Source organism: Myxocyprinus asiaticus, chromosome 10 (genome assembly GCF_019703515.2).
Source record: "Myxocyprinus asiaticus isolate MX2 ecotype Aquarium Trade chromosome 10, UBuf_Myxa_2, whole genome shotgun sequence".
Taxonomy (NCBI): Eukaryota; Metazoa; Chordata; class Actinopteri; order Cypriniformes; family Catostomidae; genus Myxocyprinus; species Myxocyprinus asiaticus.
In genome coordinates, this window is record NC_059353.1 from 7,229,623 (window position 1) to 7,245,168 (window position 15,546).

The following is a 15,546-nucleotide window of genomic DNA, read 5'->3' on the forward strand; positions in this document are numbered from 1 at the left end:
AATAAAGAATGAGTGTTTCAAAACTTTTGACCGGTAGTGTATATAGTGTTAAAATATCATCTCGTTCTCGTGAACCCAGTATCGTGTATCGTCACACCCCTAGTAACCATGGTTTCACTATATTAATACTGTAGTAAACATGACTGTAGTATAGATTTTTATTTTGTAGTTACTATGGTTTTACTACAAATGCCATGGTTAAACCATGGTTACTGTAGTAAAACCATGGTTAATTTTAGTAAGGGAATGTCACCCTATTTATACAAATAACTTTTAGGTACTATCATTGAAATTTAGAGTAGCTAACTACTTTTTAAAAAGAGTAGCTTGACTGTAGTTTAACTACATTTAAGTTGTATTTGTATATATTAATAGCTTGTAGATTAACCAACACTGAGGCTAAACATAAACTAAAATGTTCAAGTAAAATGTAACTCATTAATGAATACAATAATCAAAAACCTTTTAATGGCTTACAACTTTTGCAAGCAAAGGGTGAAAGCAAATGTGTGGTTTACCTGCAATAACTGGCAGAGTAGATCATGACCATCATTACCGATCCTGTAGAACAAAAACAGACAAAACATTCTCCAGATCAGGGACATTTCTAACCTCTTATCAGTACTGGGCACAGGTCCCCCATTAAGTTAAAAAAGTGTATTATTGTCAAGTGGGATCTAGGGGCATTTTGTGCTGTCACATGAATTCTCAACTGTTCATCATTCATGATTGCATACGCCTCTATTGCCATTTGAGCTTTATGAATAGCTCTACTATTTTTGTATAGGATTGTCAACATATTCTGCAGTCCTACAGTTTTCATGTTTGATTAATTTTAGTTACCCATATCCTGTTCTTGTCCTCTGCTCTTCGATTTGGACTAGTTTGTTTTTCATCAACTCTTTTTCAACTGTTTACACTGTTGACCTTTGCATTCCTTTTCAATCATTGATTCTTTGGATTGCCATATAAATAACTGTTCCTCAGTGTCAGCTTGTCAGGAGAGGGGTTGGTGGTGGTGGTGGGTGGTGGGTGGTGGGTGGGGGGGGGTAGTAAGTACTTTTTTCCCTGCTAAAATGTTATATAGAACCTGCCACACAACAGTATATATACAGGTAGCCAGACTTGTACACACATAGCCCCACAATGTTGATGCCATTAAACAACAAAAGTGCAAAACTAACAGACACATACCTGGGTGCGTGGGTGATGAGAGGTTCACCATCATAATGAGGAAAGTTGTATGAATGAAAGTTTTCATTGGTATTGACTCCTGGCCAAGACTTCTCAGTAGGAGTACCTGAAGATAAAGGCACAAGGAACAAACACAGCAATTACACTTGCTATCATGTGTGTCACTAGTTGCATTTTGAGATTTAAACAGAACTAGTTAAGCTGGGAAGATGATGAAACTCGCAAAATCTAAGATTAAGACATAAAATCATAGCTCTTACCCAAGATGCGAAATATAAGATGAAGTTCATCCTCCACAGTTGATCCAGGGAACAGGGGCCGTCCTGTGATCATTTCATAGAATATACAACCAACACCCCTACGTTAACACAAACAAAAACAGACAGCTAGAATCACTGAAATGTCTCTCAGGAATTATTAAATGCAAAATCCTGTTATTTTATTCAGGACTAAAAGGGTGAGCAGAGTCTCTAAATGAAGGCCAGAAATGTTCTCCAGGAGAACTAATCCTGGGTCATGTCTAGAAGGTAACCCTCCAATTGCAAAAGTCTCAAAACATTCATGCACTGTTTATTGTGTTTATTTGGAGTCCAACAGAAACCCTACAGCAGTCCCTGCCCCTAAATCTAATCTTAACCTTAACCTTACCCCTAAACCTATCCCTTACGCAACCCTAATCTTTGTAACATCAAATTCCACTCTCGTGAGACTTTTGCAACCAGATGGTTCCCTTCTAGACACAACCCCAATCCTGCCAGCTGAACAAATCTGGTGGTGTGCCACTACTGTAAAATTATCAGAACCTATTTCCACTTGTGATATAGCTAGCTTTGTGTGTTTTATCAATACTATTAGTATGCATGTGCAAAACACTCCTGTCAACACAGAGCATTATGCAATCACCTTTCACAACCAATACAATTGGGCCAATAACGTGACGTAAAAAGAAAATCTCAGTCTCATTAAAAGCTGGAATTCTTGAAAAAATAAATGTTGGCATGAGTAGTGCGCAATTTATGAAACCAAAATGGACTCAAAGATGACATTTCTACAAACTTGGCACGTCATTTAAACTAAATTTTTAAAAGACTTAATTTTTAAAAGACTTAATCACCATTACCAAACTACCAGCAGACTAACAGTCTAGGCTCAGCCCAATTTAAACAAAAGCACTCAGTAATGTGCTAATAAGTTAGCCTACTGAAAGCAAGTGACCAAACAAACAACCACATTAGCACGGCGACCCATTACTCTATAAACAAATGCCACAAATAATAAACAGAACAATTATAACAAATAGATGCACATTTGTGATACACACTCAATTTACATGCTACATCCATGTACTGAAGTCTTGCAACATATATACGCTGATAACTATCAAAAATCAGCTTATTAAAAAACAAACCATTTAAACCATTAACATGCATATTCGGTGTAGGATCGTGCATGTAAAAGCACTCATTGTCTACTTTGGGGTCTTTTTTTGTGGGAAGCGCATGTTCTTGTTATTGTTTGCTAAATTTTGGCATTTCCCTTGATTATTCATTTTATCCAAAGTAAAATACTGGCAGACTATGGATAAAAGGCTTGTGTGATTTCTTCACAAAGATGAAAAAATAGATTGGATTTACTGATGCTGATGGACTACAAAAATGTTGCATTGATCAGTCAAGAAATTATGATCGTTTAGTTGCCATTCTTTTTGAATCTGTAATAATGTTGGCTTGAAAAGGCCACCACACTGTTCTACACTTTTAGCAGTTTAGTGTTTTACCAAAATCCTGTCTGTCTGAAGATTGAGAACCACCGATCTAATGTTTTTGTGTAACTGACTGCTGAATGTAATCACTTTCATCATTGATCAGTCTATGGAATATCACTGTTTGGCAACATTAGCCCAATGGATTGCCAATCTCAGCCTTTTTCATACTCATCACTGCTAAAAAATTGGCCGATGCAGTGGAAACCTACTAATAATTAACAAATAAACATTTTTGGAATCTTACCAGATGTCAATGGAGGTGGAGTACTCTGTTGAGCCCAGCAGCACATCAGGAGGTCTGTACCAGAGTGTGACGACTTCATTAGAGAATGTCTTTGTGGGCACTGACTTTTCACGTGCAAGACCTACAACAGACAGGAACAAAGACACAAGAAACTGTAAACAGTGCTACAGTAATGTAATCTCTTTGAATTATATTAATTTGGGGACCTTCTCAGCAAATACTGATATGCGATTGATTGTGATTAATTTGTTTAATCAAAGTATCATGTAATTAATTTGATTTATTTTTGTAATCGATTGCCAGCTCTAGTCTCTATGTATGAATAGATGAGTACTTGATGTGTGTGTGTGTGATTGTACCTACCAAAGTCAGCGAGTTTGAGTTCTCCCCTGTCATTGATCAGAAGGTTTTGAGGTTTTAGGTCTCTGTGCAAAACTTTTCGACGATGGCAATAAGCGAGACCCCGCAAGAGCTGAAATAGGAAAATCTATCAAGTGGGCACAAAAAGCACAAGCATGTCATTAAATTTTATTAATATTATTAATAATATTTTTAGAAATATAACAATTGGATGATATTATTTAATTAAATATTACCTATTACTACAGTAAAACCAAGGTTTCCACAAAAAAACATGGTTTCAACAATATTACTATAGTAAAACCATGGTTGATTTGGTTAAACCATGGACAACAGCAAATTTAACATAAATGTATACTAATAAACTGATAGGTTCTTTGACTTATGACTTATCTGTTAGCTAATCGGCTCACTCACATGTGACTTGTTAAGCCAATCTGTTTGCATGGCCTAAGCTGATTGGTTCTCTGACTTGTTATTGGGTAGCCAATCATCTTGCATCTCTTTCCTTGTCTTATATTTACATGGAGACTTATGTCTCTGCAGAACACCCATTATTGTTCCGCAGAGACCTATACTTGTTTATATTGCTCAGTTTTGCATTTAAACTGGTTTCTCTGCAGCATGCTGCAAGTTTTCTTTCTCTGAAAAGGCAATTTGCTCAGGTGGTTTGCTGGGGGTTCCGTCTATCAGCTTGTATGGTAAGGTCTGCTTTTGGCCATGACACATAGAAGCTCATCTTAAAAAGTCCAAATCTGGCTGGCACACATCTCTAATTTAGGTCATTAGATTAAATAAATCCACACATAGCTATTTTAAGTCACTAGTTAAATAATCTCTGGGCTTTCCTAGCACAGGTAAACATGAGTTAGGTCACTAGCACTTAAGCTATTTGGCTAAGCAGGCTGAGGCACACAGAAATTTAGTTCATAAGCATTACGCCATTTGGCCTGTGGCCCAGGCATCCCTAGCTAGCATAAACGCAGTGAACATTGCTCTTTGGAGCAGCAGCAGTACACAAGTCTTGGCAATAGATCTGCCTGGTTGGTGTTTTCTGTTTATGTGTAACGCATTTGTGCAGCTTCCCTGCTTTGTTGGGGGATTGTATAAATGTCTAACTGTGCAGCAGCATGTAGCACATGCTCAATGCAGCATGTCTTGCATTTTGTCTCATTGTGCAGCAGCAGCATGTCCACATGCTAACAAGCGTAGCAGATCTAGTCCGCAAAGACCAATATCCAATCAATATGTCATACCCACATTCACATGCTAAATCTTTCCGAGAGTTGTCATGACTGAACTAGAAAAACCCCTATTTTATTTAACTGAATCAAAATAAAAGGTGCTGTAAGTATTTTTTTTTTTTTTATGAAATTAGTTGCAAAAACCACCTCTATTACTTGTCAGATTTTACTGAAATTTGTGTCATGAAATATCACACCTGTCTCTGTAACAGTCCTAGGCTCGGTAAACAGTGGGGAAAAAAGATGTCTGTGAGCCATGGTCAGATCGTTTGTTTAGCCAATCAAAAGACATTCTGCCTGTCAATCACTGTGCGCGTTCACAGGGCAGCCCATATCCAGTATGCTTGTATAAGTGCGGTTCGGTGTCCTGCTCCCATGAAACACCCATAGTCAGATGGCAAAATACTCAGGGGGACCCTTTGCCCTCCATCTGCTCCAACAGTCTCTACTGTGTTTGTGTGCGTGTCTTTGGATTGTGGGGTTTTGGAAAGAGGGGGCGTGGCTAATTCACCGCTAGTCTGGTGGAAGTTCCAGAACAGCTACGTAAAATCACTTACAGCACCTTTAACTAAATATTTCGCTTTAAAAAAGGCAAAGTCCCTTTAAGGCTGCGCAGGGCTGAAGTGAATAATTTATGTGAACTAGTTCATTTACATGAACTGTCCTAAAGGATCAACTCACAAAAAGGACACATACCTGGGTGTGTATAAGGTATAAAGGGAATTGTTTATTATAACTGGTTCATAAATGAACTGATTCATTTCAATGATTTGGTTTTCCAGCGATACATGAGATAGAAAGGATGGTTTAGATGAGTCTGTGAGTCTGTCTGTTTATTAATCCCTCAGCACCAAAACAATGCAGAAAGCATTAGCAAATAAACAACGCTATCAGTGAGCACAGTTCACAGTTCTGGGTAAATTCCGTCCCTCAGTACTTAGGTTTAGTCAGTGTTTAGGCCCAAGACCATTTACAAGATGTTTGAATGTGCATGCATACAGATTTAATCAATCCATTTAATCAATAAAATCAATGCATGTGTTTCTCTACCCTGCTTTTGCTGCAACATTGTTCTCTGTGATTTTTTTATTATTGAATTATTTTTTACTATTATTTGCTCGTTTTAAGGATAATCAACATACTTATTTGAAACTTAAATAGCAGGTAGTTAGAGCTGGCAGACAGATGTCTCACCTTCACATTATAAACACTCATTATACTGCCACAGTCATCCAGGTACTGTTTGAGATCTCTCTCCTGAAATACACAGAGTGCTCACATGTGTTAGAAAGAGATGGACAAAAGGACACATACAACACTGAATCAAAAAATACACATGCATGTCACACACCAAGTACTCGAAGACAAGTGTAAGGCACTTGTCTGTGTGAATGATGTCATGGAGGGTGACGATGTTGGCATGTTTTAAGTCCTTTAGGAGAGACACTGATAGAGAGAAACAAATGAATCATCAAATCAGCATAAATTCAATAATCATGTCAAGTGACATTTTAATAATTTCTTACAGCAAAATAGTCTTACAGCAGTGGCATTGCATGTGTCACTGACTGTATGTTTGTATAGTCTAGCCCGCTAGTGAAAATGCTTCTATTTTGCACTCTTTAATAACTTAATACAGAAACATTACAAATTATACATAGTTAGTTCTGGTCCTTGAATCTGATTGGATGAGAGTACTGATATAAGAGTCCAACAGCACTAGGACACTTCACTGTTTGTATCACTCTGCTTGTATTCGTAAGGTTCCAAACTAGAGGAATGTGAGCAGTGCAGAAAGCTAGAGGTGATTTTCATTCATACCTGTGATGTTACATATTTACACCAATAGATGGAGACTAATGACTTGTCTTTTGTGTGCCTTCTATGTGTTGAGAGTTAAGTCATTGAATCAAACTGATTCGTGAAAAAACATTGTTCACGACCAAAGGTGTATAGTAACGGGGTACAAATACTTCGTTACTGTACTTAAGTACAGTTTTTTTAATATTTGTACTTTACTTGAGTATAAATATTTCTTTGGACTTTTACTTTCACTTTACTACATTTTGAAGATAAAATTGATACTTTTACTCTGATAAATTTCTCCAGACCCTTTCGTTACTTTTGCGACTGAACATTGCAAAAAAAATAACAGCAGTACGTGCAATGCATGCAGATCGGCGATAGTGATGTGTGATTCGTTGAAAGAATCATTTGAGTAGAATCTTTTAAATGTAATTCTTTTGAACTGAACAAAAAGATTCAAAAAGCAGTCTGAATGATTCGTTTTGCGAATCATGAATCTGAATCAAAATCACAAGGGAAGCGCGCGCCATATTATGTGTTCCGTCGTCTGTCTCCTCTGGGCAAGACAAGAAACTGCTCATGTGATTACATTTTTTTCCGACTAATTAAATTTATAAGTTTAGGCTTAAACATTATGAAAGCTGTGAAATGATGAAGTTATGTGCGATTAGTCTCCCGCCTTTCCAGGAGACCTGTTCATATAAAAGTCAATAAAAGCGTTTACATTTTACATTTAAACAAGATATGATGCACTCATGAAAATGTCCAACAATATTTATTTTTATATTTTATGAAGATGTGAATGGTCTTTGCTGAAGCAAAACTAGTTTTCTGGTGTTATATTTGCTTTGTAGCACATTTATGCTACAGTATGTGGTAACTAGGGTTTTCTGGATGGTTGCTAGGGCATGCTATGCAGTTATCAAGGTGATCTCTGCTGTGTGTTTTGGCGCATTGCTACAGTATGTGGTTGCCAGGTTGTTATGCTGTTGCTAAGTTGTTTTCTGTGTTTTTTGCACATTGCTTTGCAGTTGACAGGGTGTTCTAGGTGGTTGTCAGGTTGTTGCTATGCTGTTAAGTTGTTTTAACTGTGTTTTAGCACATTGCTATGCAGTTGCCAGGGTGTTCTGGGTGGTTGCTGGGTGGTTGCTTATTGGCCCCATAATCCCATAAATATGATCATTCTGATGTGACTTGAATGTACCATTAAAGGGATGGTTCGTTTAAAAATGAAAATTCTCTCATAATTTTCTCACCCTCATTTGATCCAAGATGTGTCAGACTTAAAAAAAAAATTCTGCAGAACACAAACAAAAACAAAAATTTTCATAAGAATATTGATGTTATGTAGGTCAATTCGATGTAAGTGAATGGTGGCCAGATCTTTAAAGCTCCAAAAAGCACATAAATGCAGCATAAGTGTAATCCATAAGACTCCAGTGATTCCCTATCTGTCACTCACTCGACGTTGTGTCGATGTAGTGAAACTAGGGGTCACTCTTGGGAGCCCGAGACACCTCTGGTCTTTGATAAAAGGCCAATGAAAATTGGCGAGTGGTATTTGCATGCCACTCCCCCGGACATACGGGTATAAAAGGAGCTGGCGTGCAACCACTCATTCAGATTTTCACTTCGGAGCCGAACGGTCGATGTTTACTGAGCTGACTGTTCATTCAGCTCTGCTGGATCTGATGGCGCATTTCAGCAGCTTCTCCCTCCTCTGCACTGGTGCATTGCAGAGAACGCCCCTGGGCGCTTCGGCAGAAAAAAGAGAGTATATTTTCATAAAAGAGTATATTTCTCTAAAAGAGCGGCACACACGGAACGTCTTTTTAAAGGCGCATCTTTTTAAAGATGCCTTTCCGTTTGTGTGTTATTCCTGGTTGCGGTCATTACCTCTCAACTTCAGACGGTCACGATCGCTGTCTTTCGTGTCTGGGTGTGACCCACACGGAGACAGCGTTCGTGGATGGTTCATGTTCTCACTGTGAGAACATGACCATGGCAACGTTGCGGTCACGGCTTGCTTTTGTAAGAAAGCAAGCTACCCCAGCGGCTCCCCACCTCGGTCCTTCTACCTACGGGTATGAGGCCAGTGTGGCTAGCACTGGGGGCAATTTGGGGACCCCAATGGGACCACCTCCGCCGGGTATCCCCCCACGGACCTCCCAATCCCCAGCACGCTCATCTGCCCTGATCGAGCTTCCGGATGAGTCCGTCGGCTCGTCTCATGGCGAGTTCGACCTCTTGTTCGGAGCCCACGAAGCTGATGAGCTCTCGAGCGCAGCATCAGAGAGCGGGCTTGTCCAGTCGGACGCAGAAGCCTCAGCTGGGCTCCCCCCTTCGGGGACGATTGCCCAGTCACAGGCTGATGCGGAAATGACGGACATGACTTCTTCTGAGCCCTGTGGCAGTCGAGTTTTCGGAGAGACTCGCTGCCGGCCCAGTACACGTGCTAACTAAGAGCCCTGTTCTGGGGTAGGTGCTCCGCATGTGGCGGTTCATTGTAAGGTAACCCCATGCGATGTATGTCTTCTGCTAATTCGTTTCCCTGTTGGCAAACTGCGTCTTCCTTGGGCAGAGCCCCCTCTGCCACAGTCTCCATGTTTGTAGTAACTCCTCCCCCGTTGGGTAGGATCTACCATGAGACTTCTCCACATGACATACTTCCGACATAGTTCGGCAAGACCATGTGACGTATTTTCCACTTAAATATCCCCCCCTCTCTCTGGGTGAGGTGTGGCCTCCGCGGTGTTCTCACCTTGGGAGGGACACCCCCCGACTAGACCTGGTTAGCCCAGTTGGATATTCCCCCTTTTTTTAGGAAGTGGAAAAAAAGAAGGGGGAAAAGAGGCCACGACTGGGCTAGCCTGTCTCTATCTTTTGGATAGTCGACTTGTCCCCAAAGGGCCATTCGACACTCATAACTATGTTGGGGGAGGTTACGTGTCGGCCTGGTGCACTGGCTACGAGGCACACAGATGTCTGCCCGTCACACACCGCCAGTTCACGTAACACAATTCAGCCAGTTGCGGCATTTCGTGACAAGTGAGTGACAGATAGGGAACATCATGGTTACTTGTGTAACCTCCGTTCCCTGATGGAGGGAATGAGACGTTGTGTCTCTCCTGCCACAACGCTGAACTGCCCGCTGAAATGGCCGGACCTTGTCTCGGCTCCTCAGCATAAAACCTGAATGAGTGGTTGCACGCCAGCTCCTTTTATACCTGTATGTCCGGGGGAGTGGCATGCAAATACCACTCGCCAGTTATCATTGGCCTTTTATCAAAGACCAGAGGTGTCTCAGGCTCCCAAGAGTGACCCCTAGTGTCACTACATCGACACAACTTCTCATTCCCTCCATCAGGGAACAGAGGTTACACAAGTAACTATGACGTTTCATCAATGTCTTCTGAATGGATCAAATTGGTTTTTGGGTGAGAATAGACCAAAATATAACTCCTTTTTTAACTATAAATTTTGACATTAGCAGTCTTCTTGGCAATCAGGATTTCAAGTTCGATTACACTTCCTATAGCACCACCTAGGGCTCTGTGCATTCATCAAGCACTAGAGAGTGCAATCAAGCTTGAAATCATGATCATGCCTAGAGATTGTAATGGCAAGATATACAGTGAAAATGAGTTACAGTTTGGTTTGTTTTCACCCCAAACCAACTGAATTTCTTCAGAGGACATGGATTTAACCACTGTAGTAGTATGGATAACTTTATGCTCCCTTAATGTGCTTTTTGTAGCTTGAAATATCTGTCCACCATTCACTTATAGAGCTGAAATATTCTTCTAAAACCTTTGTTTGCATTCTGCAGATGAAAGAAAGTCATACACATCTGGGATGGCATGAGGGTGAGTAAATGATGAGCACCACCAATCAAATAAGTTGCCGTGGGTTTAATGAACTGTTCTGTAATTTATGCAGTTTACCTGTACTTTTGATACTTACTACTTTTGCTACTTTAACTTTTAATTGAGTCAATTTCCAAGAAGTTATCTTTACTTTTACTCAAGTATGACAAATGGATACTTTATACAACACTGTTCACGACAGAAACAACGGAAGTGAATGAGAACAATTTGTTCACTTAAAACATTTGTTCAAAAACACTGTTTCATTCATCCAGGAAACACCACTACAGAGCATCTGCATTGTAATTCAGTGAAAAATATTCCAAAGAGTATTAATGTTGTCATCAAATTTTCTTTGCTTCCACTGAAACACACAAGATGCTCTTTATTCTCATTCTCAAATCATAAACGGTTAGGAAAGGTTATGAAATATATGATTCCTTATTAGATTATCTATATAATTATACTATTAAATTAGTTTATCTTGTGTGCAGGTCTAATCGCTGGTTCAAATTTCTAAAATGTAGAAGGGGCTACAAATCCATGGGCACAGTTTGCAAATCTGTGGGTATGGATTGAAAAATCATGGGTATGGTTTACGAATCTGTGGGTACATATTGCAAAATTGAGGGATACTGTAAGCAAAACTGTGAGCAATTGTTTTTTTAAACGGAGTAACAGTTTACAAATCTGTGAGTACGGTTTATAAACTGAGAGTACGAATTGCAAAATTGTGGCATGTATTAGCTGATCTCATTCTTTTTCTTACATGTCCCTGCTTGGCTCCATACTATTTCTCAGCTGTTGTGTGGTAGTAATGCACTCCGAACGATCATGGATGCTGCTATTGGAAATATCCTACTAGTATTTCTCTCACGTTCTAGTGTTTTGTTGTCAGAGAGAAAACATGGAGGACACCAGTTTAATTTTTGTATATATCTTGGGGAACTCTTATTTTGACATCGACACAACCGTTTTCTCCTCCATCATGTTGAAAGTTTACATCTCTCATCCCAACTCTGAAACTTGTTTATCAGGTAGGCGCCCCGAGCATGTTTAATTACTCCGTCTGGTCTGTCGCGTCTCTCAGCTTTGATTGGCAGTAATGCTAAAGCTGTTAGTTTAACTCTATGACCTCAATGAAACTTGTAGACTGCCTGACAGCGCAGTCTCGAAATGTCACCTCAACTCGCTCATAACACATAGAAGACAGTCTTTTGTCACTGACTGCCCCCTGCTGACTGTGACAAAAATATGAAGGTGGTACTTCAAGTTTGAATTGCATAATTTTTTTAATGCGTTATTTTGTATATATTAATTGCACTGAATTAATGCATTAAATTGACTGTCTTAATAATTAAAAATGAAAATGTTTGTATTGAACTATAAAAGAGTGCAAAAAAGAAGCATTTAACTAGTGGAACCAACTGTATAAGCACTGTACCTTCTCGTATGGCGGTGCAGGGTGCGCCCTCTTCATACTCCAGTCTGATCTCTTTCAGAGCCACCAAATTATCTGTTAATTTACTACGACCCTTAAACACTGTTGCATATGTGCCCTACACACACATGGAATAACATATAGATACAGGTTCACTTTTTACAGGTTTTTTAAATAGTATTTGTACTGTATTGTAATTAAAGTCAACATGAATTATCGTTTGCAACTCGGAAGGGCTAGCTGTAAAAACAAATTAAATAATCAATCGCTAATATCAATGGTGCAATGTCAGTCTACAACCCAGTCTGGACACAATCTCCGAACATATTTTTTCAAAATCAAAACACTACATACATAATCAAACTAATTCAGCTCAGTTCAGCATCATATTAAAGAGAAATATATTATAAACTGTGGTGAAGAAGCTTTGAGTTTTTCAGCATCTCACCTCTCCCAGTTTGTCCAGTTTGATGTATGTCTCTAATTTGCCGAAGCCGATTTCTGACTGAAAAAAAAAAAAAAGACAAAAAGTGTAGTTGCCGAAAGAGATGTATCAGCAATAAACTGACCTCCACTAGCACACAAAGAGATCTGACTTAATTCTCGATTACATTTGATTTTAAAGGAATCTTTGAATTATAGATCCAAAATTGTCCATACTGCAGCAAAATGCTTAACAATTCAATAGAATCCTATAAACCAGACCTCTCTATATATAGTATTTGATACAAAATCACCTGAATAATTAATATCATTATCAAAATAAGATCTCATCAAAGCTTGGCTTTACATTTTCATTGCTTTACAGTAATTAACAGATATGAATTAAACTGTTGTTTAACCAGACAGGGAAGTCAGGATCCAGACACCATGCTCCGAACATGAAACATGAGACCAACCAAGGAGTGCACAGCAGGGAAATAACAACCGAAGCCGTGCGCTCACACAGAGACAGAAAACAAAATACAAGACAGACATAGAGCGATGATGTCACGGTCCTGTCACACAAAACCCAGACTGAGAGAGTGACAGGACCGTGACATTATTGTCTTCCATTTTGGGTAAAATACTATTATCAAGTGTAATTCTGTTTTTCATGAACCTCTAAGTACCTTTTGTTTTATTGAGTGACAAACAAAAATTATTGTTTGATTTCGTGTTTACTTACATTTAATGAAAGGAGTGTTCTATGGTACTTAATAGTTTAAAATTAATAATTAGCAGTGCTCTCAGTGTATTACATTTTTAATTGCGATTAATCGCATAATTTTCCATAGTTAATCACGATTAATCGCAGATTTTGAAAGAGCTGAAGTTTGACTCTAAATATATTCTTTTCATGCCAAAATGCATTTATTTATTTTTTAGAAAAGAAAAGAAAACTATATGTAACAATATAATGCTTTATTAAAATGTTCTAAACAAAGCCTTTCACAGTATAAAGATAGAAATGCACCAAAATAGCACCAATTCAAGTCAAATTAAACGTTTAATTGGGAGTTTGACTTATTGAAATAACTTGTCCCACATAGGTTGCATATTTATTATAATGGCCATTAAATCTTTTATACTCTCACCCTCTACAATATTACATTTCAGAAGTAATCTACCCAACACTGAACATGGTAAAATGTGTTAATCAGAACTAAAACTACTACACCCTTATTGATGGCTGAAAACACTGTCAAATTAGCCAAAATACTGAATAAACAAACACACACGGGTTATAGGAGGTGTGGATCTCTGTGAAGAACAGGCATTCCAATTCTGCAGAAATCTGCATGCGAAGATTCCTGGGGGGTTTGGTCATGAGCAAGAAAGACTCACAAGTGAAGTTCGACGAAGCCTTCGACTCAGAGGTTTGTCAAACGGGGGACTGTTTGTGGTAAACTTCTTCAGGTAACCCTCTGGCAAACGGATATCAGCTGGCAGTGACAGGCGCTTATTTATGTCCTAATAGAGAGAAAAAAGAAAAGAAAAAAGAAAAGGTAAGTAAATAAGGAAATATTGTGTCTAGAACAGTTGTGATGTTGCAGCTTTTCCTAATTCAATCATGCATCATGTTATTTTTCCTGGAGATTATGTGGAATATTTATAAGTGAGTGAAAAAGGCATTTCCTTTACCTGCATGCGGTACATACAATATACAGTATATATTATTATTTTCTTTCTTTTTTTAAAATATTTAAATAAATCTCAAGAAGAGTTTGTTATGGAAACCGTCATTCCTCATACCCATATGAACATGTATAACATCAGCGAGGACACCTACATTGGCTCCAAGATAAAATAAAGCTAATAACTTAATGTTAATTAATTTACTTATTGATTCAGGTCTTAATAAAAGCGATAGTAAATCAAGAGTTCACAGGATTACAGTGAATGTGTTATGAGATGTTTGTGGTGATGTGGGTGTGGCCGAGCGACATCTGTGGAGAGCAAGGCTGGGAGAGGAAGAACGGTAAGGATTGACACCTGTGGGAAATTATCTCTAACAGCTGTTCTGTGTTACAGTGAGAGCTGGAGAGGGATAAAAGGGAGACTAGACCACAGGAGGAGAGAGAGACACAGGCAGCAGAGTGTTCTGTGTGTTTTGTGTTGTGCTGAAAAGAAAACCTTGTTGTGCTAGATGAGAAAGTGTGTAAAATAAAAGACTTGTGTTGAACGTTTACCCATCCCTCACTTCCTCCTTGAGAAGTCAGAGACTTTGTAACAATGTTATTAGCATTTCTGTTCACTTACAATAATGTTATCAGGTGTGTAATCACTATCAAATGACGCTTTTCTCTTTTCAAGTGACTGTGATAATCATTTGCCTTTATTCTGATTTGCAGTCTCCACAGTTTTCAATCTAATTACTTTATAATTTAACAATTTCTTTACAAAAAACATCAGATAAATATACCTTAAAATGTCACTCTTCATTTCAGCCTACGTAAGAATATTATCCATTCCGTTAATGAGAATATTTTTGTGATTTTGCCAAAAACTGCACCGTTCATGGCAATCTCCCATTCATTCCTATGGGGAGTTCTGCAGAGCTTGTCAGAGTGAGCAACCGTAACCAAGGGGGGCAGTGTTTAGTGAAGGGTCAATTGTGATTAAACAATAGACCGTGTTGGGTAATAATGTTAATAAATATAATCTGGATAATCTGGACATGTTCCGGTTGCCTTAATTGCAGAGTCAATTTGCTCTCATGTCAGAGGATTTTACCCGGTGAATGGGGACTTCACCCTCAAACTTTTCAGAGGGTGTAGGACATATTTGGGAGAGTAGAGGTAGATCTGTTTGCCTCCACGGAGACAACACACTGCCAGCTTTGGTACTTTGTGTCTGCTCTGGCCCCATTGGGGATTGATGCACTAACGCACAAATGGCATCTGGGTCACAAGTATGCTTTTCCTCCCCTGAATCTCCTGCATAAAGTGTTATGCAAGGTGAGGGAGGACAGGGAGTCCATTCTCTTAGTGGCACCTTTGTGGCCCAACTAGAAAATATAAGCATTTAAAATGTACATTCTCTCTCTTCTGGCTGCATCTCCGCCTGGTACGGCAATAGCACAGCCCACAACCGCAAAGCACTGCAAAGGGTGGTACGAACTGCCAGACACATCATCGGAGGTG

At 39.0% G+C, this 15,546-nt stretch overlaps 1 protein-coding gene across 1 annotated transcript in view; it reads right to left on the reverse strand.

Moving 5' to 3' along the window:
- Nucleotides 1–15,546, reverse strand: part of LOC127447266 (cyclin-dependent kinase 16) — a 38,958-nt gene that overhangs the window by 11,306 nt on the left and 12,106 nt on the right. Inside the window, exons 4-13 of the mRNA XM_051709037.1 lie at nt 13,748–13,873; nt 12,369–12,425; nt 11,924–12,038; nt 6,159–6,253; nt 6,002–6,064; nt 3,567–3,690; nt 3,204–3,324; nt 1,455–1,552; nt 1,195–1,300; nt 519–561 (exon numbers count right to left, since the gene is read on the reverse strand). Coding sequence (XP_051564997.1) covers nt 519–561; nt 1,195–1,300; nt 1,455–1,552; nt 3,204–3,324; nt 3,567–3,690; nt 6,002–6,064; nt 6,159–6,253; nt 11,924–12,038; nt 12,369–12,425; nt 13,748–13,873 — 948 coding nt within the window. The remainder of the gene's footprint in view (nt 1–518; nt 562–1,194; nt 1,301–1,454; nt 1,553–3,203; nt 3,325–3,566; nt 3,691–6,001; nt 6,065–6,158; nt 6,254–11,923; nt 12,039–12,368; nt 12,426–13,747; nt 13,874–15,546) is intronic.